We start from the raw sequence: 17,664 nt of genomic DNA on the forward strand, positions 1-17,664 counted from the left end.
TAATGGACAGACAGGTTCTTAAACATATTTGTAACCCAAAGGCACTACTACACCACCAACAGTGTATGAATTGAATTGGTCAGTGGGTTGCTCGATACATTGTTTACTGGGCATCGACACAATACAAATGCAGATTTTGTAGAGAAAAATAGAACAACTTAAAAGTTTCCAGTGGAACTGGAGTCCGGGTGAAAAATACGAAGGTACAGGTAGCTCACTTACCTTTGCATACCACTTTGATATTGCCGGGTGGGTACCACTTTGGTGTTTGGTCACAGGTAACTCTTTGTGACCCTTGTTTCACCAATAGTGAGTACCCCGGGTTACATTTGAACTCAATCGTAGTCCCAATCGGTACGGGATATTTAGTCACTTTCGCTCCAGTGTGGAAGTTAGCGTGGTAACCATTCTTGGGATCATTCTTTGAAATTGGTTCCTTGCAAGCTTAAAAGAGGGAGGAAATACATTTAATGTAACTGCTGTTTTCACAGACGATAGGTACTACGATCTGAGTTGAATTCCGACGAGACGAGTCGTCTTGAGATAGCGTCGGGCGTAGTTTTTATGTCGTCAGGAGAACTTCAAAAGTTTAATTTTCTCCCGACGAGCCGACTCATCGGGGCAACGTCGTACGATGCCGTCTGAGTTTTCCGTTTGACGCCTAGGCCTACTATATTTCGGTGATGAAATAAGTGGACTTCGACCAGAACATCGGTCATAGGCATGGTCATATTGTAGGCCTGATCCATAATTTGTTCTGTACCAACAACTTTGATTTCACTTTCCTATTATTACGTTTTGTTAATTGTTTATGTGTTAATTCTATGAAAGAATAGGCCTATTTACTTTTTTGGCAGAGATTTACTAAACATGGTATTAAGGCGGGTCAAGATCCTATCTGAGCGTTTTACTTTGAGACAACGTCTTAATTGACATGTAGGCCTACTTTGTTTTTCTCACAGTATCGGAGAAAAACTGTTCACAATGAAAAAATGTGGGGCTTAAAACATTTGGCCTATCGGAGATATGAATCATAAGGACGCTTCACAAGTAGCCTATCTCTTGTACATTTAAAATGGGAAAACTTTAATTTAAAAAAAAATGAAACCACAAAAAGAAATGATCATTCGTTTAAAATAGTTAAGAAACATATATTTACCTTGGGCCTTGGCTGCACCTCTAGCTTTCATAAACAACGAACAGAAAATAAATAGAAAAATCAGAGTAGACCTACACCTCGCCATTTTTGTAACCTGTCTCTCTCAATCTGTCGACTACAGATACAAACTAATAATAAGTTACTATTGACTTTGCGTTGTGTTTTTATCATGTTCTAATATTTACCGATTGATAGAAACTACTTTGGTGTGCCAGAATATGATTAAGATTATTAACTGACGTCATTATTTACCCATGTTTGTCGAACTTACTGTACTTTAAAATGCAGTAACAAGAAATAAAACACAAACCCCTTCTTTGTTTTTATGGTAGCACCACTCCATTCTATCCAATGAGGTCCAATATAAACAACATTTCCGACGCTCAGAAAATTATAAATATATTATAAATCGGAGTAATGTATAAAGCTCTGTCCACACTATCAAACTAGTTTGACAAAAAAATTGTGATGTGCCCAAATATGGTAGTGATATTCTTAAATATGGTAGTGATATGACATCATGTCCATATGTGGGCACATCACACCTTTCTTGTCACATAAAGTTTGATAGTGTAGACAGAGCTTTATTAAGGTATACATTAAATACATGGTAGAACACCTCCTTCGGTGGGACACTTTTACCGTGAAACAAACGAGATTATCTTTGCAACATTACAGTTAACCTCTATTCAGGGGACACTCTTACCAAGTGTTTCTACTGTACAAACGATAAACAACACGTATGTACTATTGCATACACACACCCAAAGAAAAACTTGTCAAAATCTATTTTATGTTCAAATAAATTTGAAACGCGTAGGAACAATTTCGATAACGTTACTTAAATAAACAGCCCACCATTTATTATCTCCACAAAATCGTGTGTTCTATTTATCGGACTATCTTACTGCGTAGGCACGCTGATTGAGACATTGTTGGTTTAGTAAAATCTGTTGAAGGATACAAACATACCACCTACACACCACCTAAATAAAATAATCTGTGTGTAAGTGTTTGATTCAATTTGTAGGCATATCATTACATGTTTTCCCTACTATTGTGCTGCTCATGCTTGGGTTTTTGTAAAAATAAGTGAAATTGTTATATTAGCGCAAACGCACGCGAGAAGCATGAATATTGCGCGACGGGAAACCCACCTGTAAAGTGGGCCGGACACGATATTTTTTTCGTAAATGAGTTGGGGACGCGATATTTCTTTTTCGTACATAAGTTGGGAACCATTCATGAAACGTCACAAAATAAACATGAATAATTAATTACTAATTTCCATAAGAATTAACCGGACTACAATTCGCTAATACTTTCCATCGAGCCGTCTGTGTAGTCGAGACTTATAGACTGTAGTTAGACTTTGAATATCGATGTAAGGGGTTCGATTCGTTTTAAAGTAAGAGAGAGATTATTTAGAGGGTTAAGTTATATTTAGGAAGTAGGTCGGCTATCTTTCACATAATTATGTACGAAAAACAAATCGCGAGTAAATTCATGTACTGTATATATACATCATTCGATTCATGAAAATATTATCTAAATCTATTATCCACAACAACAGCTGGAGAAGGCCTTCACACAGCAGTGGGTGAAATAGGATATGAGATGAGATGAGATAAATATGTATATATATATACCTTAAAGATGTATTGTCCCCCTGAAAAAACAATTCTGACAACATTTTTTGTTGAATATTCCATTTTAATGTAACATAATAGTTATCCACTTTGACCAAAAATTGGATGGAAAAAAATGTATTTACCTGAAAAAAATTTAATTTAAAGCAAAAAAATGGTCAAATGGGCTGCCAGTCAATGGATTTTTGGTTGAATTTAACCATTTATTCTGTAATTTTACAAGTGAAAACATTATTTTTTTCGTTTTTTTTTCTATGGAAGTGATTAACTTTATTAAAACTACAAAATAACATATTCAAAGTCTGATTTAATTAATCTTCATTTTTCATGTTTTTGGAGAACAATACATCTTTAATTCTTTTAATATCAAATCTGTTAAATCTTGGGTCTTTGTATATACTGAAGTTAAACCCATCCTTAGAACACCCAAATTCAGGAGACACCATTTTAACAGTGCTTTAGTTTAAGAAATAAAATTAATATCTCTTTGTAATAAGTAGCAATTTTATTTCAATTAATATACATTTACCATATCTCTGACATAACATTTAATACGAAATTGAGTAGCTCATTGTATATAAAACTTGAAATAAACTTTTTGTATTTTATACATACTGCACTTCAGCATATGCTGTGCAGACCCTTTTTTAAATTGAGAAAACCACTCAATATAAATTAAATATAGGCGTGACCCTAAAACAAACCGCACCTAGTTTTAATAGCATTTCCTCTATTGTCATTCATAGAAATATTATCTGTAAATAACATATTTTTCACTTTTTGTTTGCATAATACCGCAATACCTATTAGTATATTTGTGCCAATTGTTCTGATAGCTTCTGTAACTATGCCAATTTTGGAAATTGGGTAAGCCACAGACGCAATCACAACACAGAATGTTTTTTAAGCGTGTACATTTTTTTAATGTGTAAATTTCTTTGTTCTATCGTTTTGTAGTTTATGACACCATGGCGTGTCATCGTTATTATCCTCTCTGAAAAACTTCCAATTATATTTGCATGCAGCTTTCGCTGTTTTGTTAAATTTCAAACCGTTATTAGTGACAACATTTTAACTCCTCAACAAGGTGTTGGTTTTATGACCCACAATGCAAAATTTTATGGCAAACATTTGTTGTTGGTTGATATTGGATAAGTCTTATTGAATACCCTTCGATTTGAATTCCGTAGATTTAAACCTTATCTCAAATTGTATTGTTTGCTAAAATTCTATTCAACTGCATATCTCTTCAGTTCAATTATAAAAGTATTATACAAGACTTGTATTAACTTTAAACATGATTATAGAATTATCAAACCATTTAGCAGAAGTTAGGGATATTCAATGTGGACAGTTAATCTGTGTACATTACTGACTCCTATCAAGAACAATGTACTGTACAGTCTTTTACAATAACTGAAAACCCAAAATCTTTCAAGACCCAAACCAAGGGCATGTCTATGCTTAGTTATTTACCTGGCGAAATTGGTTCCTACCCAAAGTTAGAGACAAATGTGTCCATGAAACCAACTTACACCGGAAAATAAATAATCTACCCGCCCTCACTAATTCGCCCATTATAAAATTCTAGCATCAAAATACTATATTCACGCTTCACCATAGCTTCACATGTCTTTTGCGTTCTTTTGGTGTTCGTAACGTCATCTTGTGCGAGTGGACAACCTTTCTTGGATTGGTCCGTGTAATTGGTTTTTCATCTTCAGTTTTCAGAGGAGATATGAGTACAATAGGATAATTGTCTAAGCTCTGCACTGGTGACTTCCTCGACCTGTTGACAAATGAGAAAAATAACTGTGCTTGTGAGATGAAAAGTGAAATTTAGGTTAATGGTAAAAGCTGTTAGTGGTAAAGGTGATGAAAATAATGGCAGACAATGCTGGTGATGACAAAGTTTGTGATGAATGTGACAATGATGGTGATGAATGTGACAATGATGGTGATGAATGCGACAAGGTTAGTGATGAATGTGACAATGATGGTGATGAATGTGACAATGATGGTGATGAATGTGACAATGATGGTGATGAATAATAATAATACCAGATTTATATAGCGCCCTTTTCATGAGTAATCATGCTCAAAGGCGCTTTACAAGCATTATTACCCCAGTATTTTTTGGGATCAAACACGTATGGAAACATACTCCCATAATGCAGCCGGTAACCAGCGCAGTTGTGTCTAGATCTAACTGGGTACCCATTTATACACCTGGGTGGAGAGAGGCAAGGTAAGTAAAGTATCTTGCCTACGGATACAAGCAATGCGGCGAGAGTTGGATTCGAACCTAGGTCTGACGATCGGTAGTCCAACGTCCAACACACTGCGCCACACGCCCTCACTGTGTTAATGATGGTGATGAATATGATAATGATGACAAAGTTGGTGATGAATGTGATAATGATAACAAAGTTGGTGATGAATGTGATAATGATGAAAAAGTTTGTGATGAATGTGATAATGATGACAAAGTTGGTGATGAATGTGACAATGATGACAAAGTTGGTGATGAATATGACAATGATGACAAAGTTGGTGATGAATGTGACAATGATGACAAAGTTGGTGATGAATGTGACAATGATGACAAAGTTGGTGATGAATGTGACAATGAATACAAAGTTGGTGATGAATGTGACAATGATGACAAAGTTGGTGATGAATGTGACAATGATGACAAAGTTGGTGATGAATGTGATAATGATGGTGATGAATGTGCCAATGATGACAAAGTTGGTGATGAATTTGAGAATTATGACAAAGTCTGTAATGTGACAATGGTGAAAAAGATGGTGCTGAATGTGACAATGATGAAAAAGTTGGTGATGGCAATGATGACAAAGTTTGTGATGAATGTGACAATGATGGTGATGAATATGACAATGATGACAAAGTTGGTGATGAATATGACAATGATGACAAAGTTTGTGATGAATGTGACAATGATGACAAAGTTGGTGATGAATGTGACAATGATGACAAAGTTGGTGATGAATATGACAATGATGACAGAGTTGGTGATGAATATGACAATGATGACAAAGTTGGCGATGAATGTGACAATGATAACAAAGTTGGTGATGAATGTGACAATGTTGGTAATGAATATGACAATGATGACAAAGTTTGTGATGAATGTGACAATGATGACAAAGTTGGTGATGAATATGACAATGATGACAAAGTTGGTGATGAATATGACAATGATGACAAAGTTGGCGATGAATGTGACAATGTTGGTAATGAATATGACAATGATGACAAAGTTTGTGATGAATGTGACAATGATGACAAAGTTGGTGATGAATATGACAATGATGACAAAGTTGGTGATGAATATGACAATGATGACAAAGTTGGTGATGAATATGACAATGATGACAAAGTTGGTGATGAATATGACAATGATAACAAAGTTGGCGATGAATGTGACAATGATAACAAAGTTGATGATGAATGTGACAATGTTGGTAATGAATATGACAATGATGACAAAGTTGGTGATGAATATGACAATGATAACAAAGTTGGCGATGAATGTGACAATGATAACAAAGTTGGTGATGAATGTGACAATGATGACAAAGTTGGTGATGAATATGACAATGATAACAAAGTTGGTGATGAATGTGACAATGATGACAAAGTTGGTGATGAATGTGACAATGTTGGTGATGAATGTGAAAATGATGACAAAGTTGGTGATGAATGTGACAATGATGGCAAAGTTGGTGATGAATGTGACAAAGTTGGTGATAAATATTACAATGATGACAAAGTTGGTGATGAATGTGACAATGATGACAAAGTTGGTGATGAATGTGACAATGATGACAAAGTTGGTGATGAATGTGACAATAATGACAATAATGTTAGTGATATGACAATGATGATAATGTTGATGATGAAGATTATGATAACAATGTTGGTGATAACTACAATGATGATAATAACGACAAACAAAATAGTACATAAAAATATGAGTCTTGATAACGGGTAAGATTATATTAATAGTACAGTTACTTAAAGATGTATTGTCCCTTTGTCAAATTCCAAAAAAAAAAAAAAAAAAAAAGATTTCGAAAAAAAGTCGGTCATTTTGAAGTATCATAATAGTTATTATCAAAAAAAAAAACATTTAACTGAAATACAGACGGATTTTGGTTCAAAAAAATAACTTCCAGTCAAAGTTTTCGATCAAAACATATCTCATAATGCAACACGCTTATATTTGGCTACTCTGTATGCATAATCATAAAACTTCCTCGCGATCTGTGTGAAAACACCTTCTCAACCGTGACGAGTTCTAAACAATCCTAATTAGCATCATGCATAATGTATACTCATGGTTTAAAATCTTTGTTTACTTTCGCTCGCGACCATTTTCCAGACGAAATGTAATCAAATTAATTTAGCTGTTAATTACGTAAAATAATAATAATACATCTTTAAATAAGGATTTTAGAGGTAAAAAAAAAAAGTTAAAACCATGGATGATACCATCATGAATGAATAAATGTTAATATAAATAATCGCAGCAATGACAATTTCTGACAAAATGAATGGAGGCAATAAATGTTTTACCGTGTATTTCTCTTGGTTACTGAACTATCCACATCTTTTTTAGATCCTCTTGACCTAGTTGCAATGGCTTGACGGACAGCAATCATCTGGGGTGTTGGAGCAGGAGTCTTAACATCAGCAGGAGTATCGTTACTACCACCACCGGCAGATGCAGGAGTCCGTCCACCGGTTGTTCTCCTAGTTGAACCAGAACCAGTCCTTAGTTGTCTCACACCAGATGATGCAGGCGTTGATAGGTTTGTCAGAAGACCAGGTGTCATTGCAGGAGCTGGTGAAGGTGCGGCAACTTTAGTTAGAGTTTTTCTTGCAGAACGTTTTGCCCGAGAACGAGTTTGTGGAGGCGAGAAAATAAAAGACGGTGTTCCAATAGTTGGCTTTGGTGAACCTTCGAAGGGAAGAAGAAAAAAAAATATTTACACAAATTTAGCAAAGGTAAAATAATAATTCTCATAAACTAAAACTTCTACCATCATTATGTAATCAATAATCATAAATCATAAGGGCATATGGCGCAGTATGTAGGACGTTGGACTATTGACACATTGCTTGTATCCTTAGGCAAGATACTTATATTTGCCTCTCTCCACCCAGGTGTACAAATGGGTTGATTACTGGCTGCAACAGTATGGAAATATGTTTCCAGAAGTGTTTGATCCAAAAAATGAGCACCATATAAGATCGATGTATCAAGTAAGTAATTGTTATTAATATTATACTGTTTTTATGTACCTTCTTTTTTCACAGGTTCTTGCTTGATGGTTGGCAGTTTAGAAGAACTAGCAGACCAAGTTGGGGAGTCTAACTCTGGAATAGGGATCTCTGGACTACCAGGCTCTTGTTTGACTGGTGAAGTTGAATCTATAACAACAATTTGTTAACTTACATTAGATAAGTGGATATAATTAGAATTGGTCTATATTATACAAATAATGAATGTTTATGAGTGGAATGGTACAAATAATGCCATGAGGTTTCACACTTGTATCATCACAGCGCAAGTACAAAATAGGTGGCTCTGTTGGATTTCTAAAGTAATGGTCTTAAACAAATATTTTAACGATCGTTAAATAGTGCGTACTATTGAATGCCATGTGAACTACAATCGTCCAATCAAATCACAGGAATTTATTTACGTGTTATATAAATAAGTATTATTAGTTAAGTATACCATTAACAGTCGTATTATATAGAATTGTTACAAAAATTACAAGGCTTGGCTAGTCCTAAAAAATGATAGAAAGTTATATGTTATAAGACAAACATTGTAACTAACCTATATCTATTGGTGATGTTGGTAACCCTAAATCTATCCTGTCATCTTGTTCAACAGCTGCTTCTGGAGACGTCGTCAAAGACGCAGTGAACGATGGCTTCTTAGTTGTAGAGCTCTCTTGCCTTAGTAACAACCCAGGAGTGGTCTGGATTGAAATCTCCGCAAATGTCTGAGAATGAACTGCAGCTTTGTCTTTCTTAAGGAGACCACTTGTTGGTGCAAAAGACACCGACTTTGACATCGCTGCAGTCATTGGTGAAGACTCCGCTGACGCCGGAGGAGTCAGTGCTGATCTTGATGGTGATGGTGGGACAACATCCATTTTCTCATCAAACATTTCTAAATGTTTACTTACTAATATCTCACTAAGAGGAGAGCGTTTTGCCGAAGGCGGAGTCGTATTACCAAATTGTAATGGAGATGTTAGAACTGGTGAGTTTGGGGATTGAGTCATTGACCTAATTGGAAGACGTGCTAAGGCATCTATAAAAAATGAGAGTAACATTAATCATTAGAAATCTTAAATTTTTACCAAGAGCTAGACATTAAAGAATGTTGCCAACCATGAGCAACAAATGTTTGTAATACCTGCTTCTTGGTCAACTGGTGTGTCTTGTTCCATCTCTTCTGCGTGTGGATGATCCACTTCTTTCGATGGCTGGACATCAATATTAAAAGTTATTTCAGTATCTATTGATTCATCCTTAACTCCTCTTTCTTTGACATCTTCCATTACTTCTTCTGGTGTTTGCATTTTGATGTCTTCTAAAACTTCCTCTTGCTCTGGTGTCTGCATTGTCAAACTTTTCCTAACCTCTTGCTCAGGAGTGCTAAACCTTGCATCCTCATCATCTTCATCTTCTTTGTCGACTTTTTCTGGTGTGAGGAATTCTGGAGTTGCTGATCCTTCAACTTCAATAGAAACTCTAGTATCTGATCTGAATGGGAACAAAATTGAGAAAATTAGTATCAGGATAATCTATGAAAGCATAGCGAAACAAGAAAGTGATTTAAAAATTGAAAAAAAAAGCGCCCCTTATTAAAAACAATCTGAAGCATCTCCCTTTATTGTTAACAATGAATACCCAGGTGCTTTCCAGACAAGGCAGAATATGGCTGAGGAAGCGATTTTTGACATTTATATAACTAGTAGAGAAGCCTAAATAATAAATGTATACATTGTCATCAAAGATTTTGTGGAAGGATGACTCAAAATATCGGAAATAAATGTTGCTTACTGATCCATATCGTCAGGAGATGGTGACCTCTCTGTGACAGTGGAGAAGCGTATATGCTTCGGTAGTGTTGTCTGTGGCATTGGAGCAGACTGTTGGTCATCGTGCATGGAGAAGACTGGTGGCGGCATCTTATTTATGGCAGTAGCTCTCACAGAATCCGACATTTCTGAATTTAAAGATTATTAAATATTATTATTATTACCTAAACATCTGTGTATATATATATTTTATGGTCGAGTGAATGAATCAGTTAGTTGTTTTACAGTAAGGCTAGTAACTGTTCTGCAGTAAGGGTAGCTAGTCACTAGATTTCCAGAAACAAGACAAAAAATCCAACACTAGGTGGCTTCACCAGGCAGTTAAGGCAGGAGGCACCGCAAGCTATATAAAAAAAAGCTGCACAGGTTCAAGGATCTCTTTCACCAGGCAGTTAAGACAGGAGGGCGCCGCAAGCTGTATAAAAAAAAAGCGGCACAGGTTCAAGGATCTCTTTCACCAGGCAGTTAAGGCAGGGGGGCGCCGCAAGCTATATCCGCAAAAGCTGCACAGGTTCAAGGATCTTTGACCACAGTTCTGGTGGTGGTAGTGGTGGTGTTTTTGGATAAAGTCAAGTGTACACATCTGGCTTGTATGCACTTTAAATAACCAAGTTTGTATGAGCCCCATTTGGTGGCAACACTCAACATGAAGGGACCCCTAGAGGAGATAAAAGTTGTTGTACATGTAATATCGCTTTGAGATGATTATTGTAATGTAATGATATAGATTTATAATTGAAGAATCAACCTTTGTATTAAAATTCGATTGGGTTCACGAATTTGCCCCAGAAAGGTCCAGTGAAGAAATTGTCCAGATGTTTTAATGTCCATTAGTCCATAATAATTAAATCCCAAAAGAAAACAGTTGATTTGACCTCTAACCGTTCACATCGTAAAACTATTAGATATTGACAGTTTTTAGCAGAGATTCGACAGGGCCAATTCATCATTGTAACCACCCTAGATTAGATCAATCACTCCCATCCAAACGTACCTGGACAGACTTAGGACCAATCATTAAGCTCAGAGATAATGTAATGACATATGCTAACGAACTGAAGCCAATATATCCCCAAGTTTGAGGAGTCTCCAAACACACCTCACAGACACTTCTTCGAAGACACACCTTACCGACACTTCTTCAGAAGCACATCTAAAGCAACACCTCACTTACAGCATCACTTATACTTTGTTCCTGTTTCTGGACTACCGTATCATTCTTGTATTGTGTATTATACAGTATTATTGAATAAACAACTGTGATATTCAATCAACCAAGCGAGTAGAGTCTTTATTACAGTAAAACCTCCACACATTATATTACATTATCTTATAAAAATGCAATCAATACAAATCTATGTGCATACCTGTTTGTGTGCCTCCTATAGTTCTCAAAGCCGGATGTTTTGATTTCTCTTGTACCTTCAGAATCGACTGAGGTGTCTGTTGCGAAGGCATTCGTGGACGTCTTAAATGACCTGGTGACCTCTGTTTGGTAGACAAAAAAACAACTAATTTTAATTAACAGTCACAAATTGAAGTGGAATTGTGGCTTGGTGGTTCTCATGCCTGGCTACCAATCCAAAGGTCCTGGGTTCAAGTCCTGTTTTTTTTTGGGACAAATTAAAACTCCACTCTCAAAAATGAATTTGATTACAGTTATCCTTGGCAATTTGCATAAATATATATATAAACAAATTTATAAAATTACTTACAGACATTGAATTAGTACAAAAGTGAGAAACTTACTTTTTTAATAGGTGGAGTTTGTAATAATGAAAGCCTATCAGCACCAGTGTAGTTCAACCTATATAAAAAAAGTATAAGGTATATGTTAAACTAGGACATAATGAACGACAATAAACAGATATGTTTGTGTTATCCTACAGAACAAAAACAAGGTTTCATCCTAGAATTATATGGTTACTATTTATACATTTTTTTTATTAAAATAATATTTTAAAATGTCCAATCAAATGACGGCATGATAAATAAGAATGATTTAATCAGTACAGCATATTGTATGAATTTTATTCTTTATTGATTATATTATTTTCTTTAAAACATCTTGCTTTCTTGAACTTTCTTGAAAATTCATACAATTCAACATAATTATTTTGATAAATGTAAAACAATTTTATAATCCAAACGGACCTCTCAATTAAAAAATAAAAGGTTTTATTAATGATATTTAAATCAGAAGAAGAGAGATGACACAAAATGTTGGGAGACTCCTGTGATGCATCCCTCAATTACATTACCTGTTGATTGTATCTTGCATTGAAAAATTAGGTATACTAGACTTGATTATTGGAGAGAACGATTTACGTGGAGAAAATGCACCGGCACCTGGTAGCGTCTCATCCATCATGTCTTCAATATTGGTGGGGTAAATAGTTTCCCCTGCTCCTTGACTAGAGAAGGAAAAATAAGAAATGTATTAACAATCTAAGAGAGAGAGAGATCTGAGAGCGTTTCTTATGCACATACCTTGAGGAACCAAAATGAATGGACTCAATTTATTTATACTAACAGTATATTCTAGTTGTAACTAGCTAAAGTTCTGTCTATACTATCAAACTAGTTTGACAAAAAATTGTGATATTTCTAAAAATGGTATTGATATGCCCAAATATGGTAATGATATGACATCATCATGTCCATATATGGGCACATCACATTTTTGATAGTGTAGACAGAGCTTAAGGATATATAGATTTGACATAGACTTACCTAAGGCGTGACTTTGAATGAGAAACCATGGGCGTAGTGACAAATGGCATGTTACATGTGATGTCTACAAGTTCTTCGGTCCTGAAAAATAATACGGCAATCACATAAATGTTCAATTTGTCTTTCAATATACTATCAAAAATCATGATCATCCAGAATGTAATGGCATGGAAATGTTAGAGATTCTACCATGGAGGTGAACATGTGACCTGGAGTTCAACATATGGAACGTGAGATTCTACCAGGGAGGTGAACACGTGACCTGAAGGTCAACATATGGAACGTGAGATTCTACCAGGGAGGTGAACACGTCTTCGATTCTATTCTACACCAAGACATAATTTAAACAAACCTATTTTTGAATGGTGTGTCCTGTTCCTTAATTTGCTCTCTAGCCTCTGCTATCTTGTCCAGGACAGAGCTGATAAGACTTGAATGGGAAATGACCTGGCTTGCCTTAGCAGGGTTCACCACTGTGGACAACGGCTTTGGTCTTTGCACTGAGAATTGGTAATAAAAGCATAATACCGTTTAACACATGTTTTTAAAATCTGTCTTTTTATAACATACTACAGTAGAACACCTACAGGGGCACATTTGGGACCCAATAAGGTGTCCTCTGAATAGAGGTAGGTTGGCTGTAGTGTTAAAATGTATATCCTCATTCATTTAAGGTTGTCCCCTGAATAGAGGTATCCAAAGAGGAGGGATCTATTGTACTGTACAACAGATTAACATAACTAATAGATTCAGTCTTTCCTTTATTTTAATAATTATAATAATTAATATATTATGCTACTGTTTGAATTTTTTTCCCATAAGAGAAGAATGAAAATAAAAAAAGAATGAAAGATTGGAATATCTCTATAGATTAACATCATCTATTACCTTCTCTCTTGATGAATGTTGCCCTCTTATGACTAGCTTCAGGTGAAAATGCAAGTTTACGTTGAACAGACGGCAAGAGTTTAGCATAACTTTCAACGATGGCGTTCCTCGTTGCATGGTGTTCTTTTGACTTTAAATCACTCCCAGTCTACGGGGACAAGGAAAAAAAAAAACCTGTCAGTGATGCTAACAACACGATTTTAATTAAAAACACGACATCAAGAAAAATGCAAGTAAAAGAGAGAGCTTCTCCTTTTTTCTTGTGAATTAACTAATTCAACCCAAAATCAATTTCTCAGGTTAATGTTGATAGTGACATTAGTGTCACTTTGTGGTGTCACTGATAAACACATCTTAAGACCAATTTACACAGACGAGCGGTAACGGTAAGCAGAAAACTGCGTAGCTTGTCCAACATTATCTGTATCCTCTATTGTGTAAATAAGAAATAACATTCTATATTCATATTACCGTTACCGCTCGTTTGTGTATATTAGCCTTTAGAAGCAACACATAAACCAGACCTCCAAACTTGAAAAAATGAAATATCGGAAGGGTTTATGAAACTATACTATAGATGCTGCTATAAAAAAACATATTGGTAAACATATGTTAGGCATAGCAAAGGCAGAAAATGTTGTGCCAACTCATTATTTCACTAAATAAACTAAGTAATTGATCATAAACATTCGTACAGACTGACGTATAAAACATATTTACAACCTATTTATGTCATTCAAAAAATGTGTATGCAGTGTATAACTTTTTCTGATTTTAATGCTTCATCATCTCCGATATTTAAGCAACTTAATATTCTAGATGTTCATAAACTATACGAATTATGTTAATTTTGTTTTTGATTTATATAATAGAAACTCTGCACATCAAATCAGTTATTATTTTAGTACAGTTGATCATTTACGAACTACTAGGTTTAAACAAGGTAATAACCTATCTATCCCAAAAGCCCGTACTATGGCAGGTCAATTTAGAATTTCGTTTACTGGCACAACATTTTGGAATAATTTATCACTCGACATAAAAAATAATACATCAAAAATTAATTTCGTAAAAAATATAACTGAACTACTATTATCGAGATACTGATTAATGCTGGCCCACCTCTTTCTTTTTGTCATTAATTGTGTTTTTTTTTACATTATTGTATAATTATATTATCAAAATCGTTTGCACTGAACAGTATTATATTTGTTAATCAGGTGTAAACCATTGACTAGCGAAAGCTATTTGTTTATACCGTTTTGCCTTTGGTGAATAAAGAATTATGATATATTACAATATTTTCTATTCTCCTATCTATATCTAGAGTGTAGTAGTAAATTGTAAATTTATGCGATTTTGCAATAGTTTTTTGGTTTATCCAAAATATCGGGAGAACTTGCATTTTAGCAGGAGGACGTTGATTGGAAATATTGTGCCATTATCATGGGAGGTCTGAAGTACAGTTACAGATGACTACTTTACAAACAGGCTTCCAACTTTCATTTTTACTGATTTATAAACAAAAATCATATAATTTTTCTGCATATGTCAAAAGTGTTTACGATTCTTTCCTTATAAATAATGGACAAATAACAATTTATGAACAAACACATTTTTAAAGGTCAGCTTTGTGAATATAAAATAGATAGATTTTAAATTATTATTTGTTTGTGAAGCAAGTAACCTTTCAATATGAACATATTTTCATAATTATTTAATTGTTATGCAAATGTTCTATTGACAGTTAATATAGCATAGGTACATACCTACCAGCATTTTTTCTATGGTAAATAAAATAATGATATTCTCACTCAAATACATAATCATAGTGTTATAAATTTCATGCTGTTCATGTATGTCTTGTTAGATATAAATAGTATAGTCATTGTTAGGCAAGCCTACGGTAAGATTGTTTGTTCCTTTTAGTCAAGTAAAGAACCTATGTTATTATTTTTAGTGACATGCATTTTTATGTTTTTTCAATTTATTTTTCCATAGTATGGTTAAGATCTGAAAGGCGTTTGAGGACTGCTTGAGATGGAACAAAACGCTTCCTTAATTATTTTGTTCCACATTCAATCAGGCTTTTTAATCAACTATTAGTTAATTTCGTTGTTTATCAGAGTAATATTGTAGCTCTGTTGTATTTTGGAAATATTTTTGTCTTTTTCTGTATTACTAAATTAACCTTCAACTAATTTTGATACAAGATAACTTGAGCAATTGTATGTCAACATGAATTTCCTTTTGGACAAATAAAATGAACTATGAGATAAAATATCGATATCATGTAATGCAGCCTTTATCTAAATTTTGTTATTTGTAGATGTTTGCATGTATATTATATTAAAAGTATTTCAGCCCTGATAATGGTGACGTATGGTCACTGTAGGGTAATGATGAAATAAAATAAAAATTAAAAAAATTGCTGAGACTTTTATAAAATTTGGCCATGATGTTAACAAAAAATAAACAGAAGGCAAGAGTTTAGCATAACTTTCAACGATGGCGTTTCTCGTTGCATGGCATAAAAAAAGGTTTAAAAAAAAGATGTCAGTGATGCTACAGTACAAATTAATACTAACAATGTGATGTTATTAAACATAACATCAAGAAATATGCAATTAAAGTTGAGAGTTTCACAAAAGACAACGTTAATTGTAATTTTGTTAATTAACTAATTAAACCCAAAATCAATTTCCCAGTTTAGTGTCGGTAGTGACATTGGTGTCACTTTGTGGTGTCACTGATAAAATTGCCATACATTAGCAGTAACAAATATACCAGACCCCAAACTTGGAAAAATTAAATATCGGAAGGGTATAGGAAACTATAAATGGCGCTATACAAAACATGTTGGCATTTTGGCGGAAAATATTGGTCCAACTCATTATTTCACTAAATAAACTAAGCAATTGATTATAAACATTCGTACAGACTGATATTACAATATTTTTTATTCTCCTATCTATATCTAGAGTGTAGTAGTAAATTGTAAATTTATGCATATTTCAATAGCTTTTTGGTTTATCCAAAATATCGGGAGAACTTGCGTTTAAATAGCAGGAGGGCGGGAGAGTTTCGCGCCATAATCGTGGGAGGTCTGAATTACAGTTAAAGATGACTTCTTTACAAACAGCCTTCCAACCTTCATTTTTACTGATTTATAAACAAAAACCAAAACATTTTTCTGCATAGGTCAAAAGAAAATAAAATTGTGTTTACGATTTGTCCCTTATAAATAATGGACAAATAACTATCAATATAGAACAATCAAATTTTAAAAGGTGGTCAGCTTTGTGAATATAAATAGATTTAAAGGTACCAATATGAATATATTTTCATAATTATTTTATTTGTTATGCAAATGCTATATTGACAGTTAATATAGCAATCATATTTTACTATTTAGCATAGGTACATACCTACCAGCATTTTGCTTATATGCTAATAAAATAATAATATTCATATTCTCACTCAAATACATAAGGGTAAGCCTTCATAGTGTTTTATATTTCATGCTGTTCACATCTTCTTTGATATAAGTAGTATAGTCAGTGTTAAGCAAGCCTATGGTAAGATTGTTCATTCCTTTTAGTCAAGTAAAGTTTTAGTGACATGTATTTTCAATTTATTATATCTCCTTTTTATGTCTTTTTCAATTTATTTTTGTGAGTACCAATATCGAGTAATTCAGCACTTATCTACATTGTGTTATTTGTAGATTTTTGCATGTACATTAAATTATAAGTCTTTCCGACCTGTTAACGGTGACATATGGTCAATGGAGGGTCATTAAAAAAAAAAACAAATTTGCTGAGACTTTTATAAAAATTTGGTTGTGTGATTTTCTGGAATGTTTTTATCTATTGAAGCTTAAAATACTGCTCAGTTTCCACGCCAACCTGTGAGTAGATGGTAGGCATTGTTTTTTCAACTCTATTCTATGAGGCATTGTTTTTTGTTTAAAACCTGTTAACGCTTAAAATCAATTTTGTATCTTTTTTAGATGGCGAACAAAAGTGAAAATAAAACTACAAATTCGGGACATCACCACATACTCGCATGCAAGATTTGCCTG

The 17,664-nt window shown here is 34.1% G+C and overlaps 2 protein-coding genes across 2 annotated transcripts in view; both read right to left on the minus strand.

Annotated features, from left to right (window-relative positions):
* Positions 1 to 3,341: 3,341 nt before the first annotated feature.
* The window catches only part of LOC144836152 (protein ELYS-like), a 37,036-nt gene continuing 22,713 nt past the window's right edge, over positions 3,342 to 17,664 (minus strand). Inside the window, exons 23-34 of the mRNA XM_078691360.1 lie at positions 13,581 to 13,728; positions 13,045 to 13,192; positions 12,693 to 12,773; positions 12,221 to 12,373; positions 11,709 to 11,766; positions 11,327 to 11,447; positions 9,922 to 10,087; positions 9,272 to 9,621; positions 8,684 to 9,166; positions 8,140 to 8,268; positions 7,411 to 7,795; positions 3,342 to 4,597 (exon numbers count right to left, since the gene is read on the minus strand). Of these exons, the coding sequence (XP_078547486.1) occupies positions 4,423 to 4,597; positions 7,411 to 7,795; positions 8,140 to 8,268; positions 8,684 to 9,166; positions 9,272 to 9,621; positions 9,922 to 10,087; positions 11,327 to 11,447; positions 11,709 to 11,766; positions 12,221 to 12,373; positions 12,693 to 12,773; positions 13,045 to 13,192; positions 13,581 to 13,728 (2,397 nt within the window). The 3' untranslated portion in view covers positions 3,342 to 4,422. The remainder of the gene's footprint in view (positions 4,598 to 7,410; positions 7,796 to 8,139; positions 8,269 to 8,683; positions 9,167 to 9,271; positions 9,622 to 9,921; positions 10,088 to 11,326; positions 11,448 to 11,708; positions 11,767 to 12,220; positions 12,374 to 12,692; positions 12,774 to 13,044; positions 13,193 to 13,580; positions 13,729 to 17,664) is intronic.
* Positions 5,752 to 6,567, minus strand: LOC144858704 (uncharacterized; the record flags this gene model as incomplete). The annotated part of the gene is made up of 1 exon (XM_078714802.1): positions 5,752 to 6,567. A coding segment is annotated over one exon (816 nt), but the record flags the coding sequence as incomplete, so codon positions are not given.

The sequence above is a fragment of the Antedon bifida genome, chromosome 2 (genome assembly GCF_963402885.1).
Source record: "Antedon bifida chromosome 2, ecAntBifi1.1, whole genome shotgun sequence".
In the NCBI taxonomy this organism is placed as follows: Eukaryota; Metazoa; Echinodermata; class Crinoidea; order Comatulida; family Antedonidae; genus Antedon; species Antedon bifida.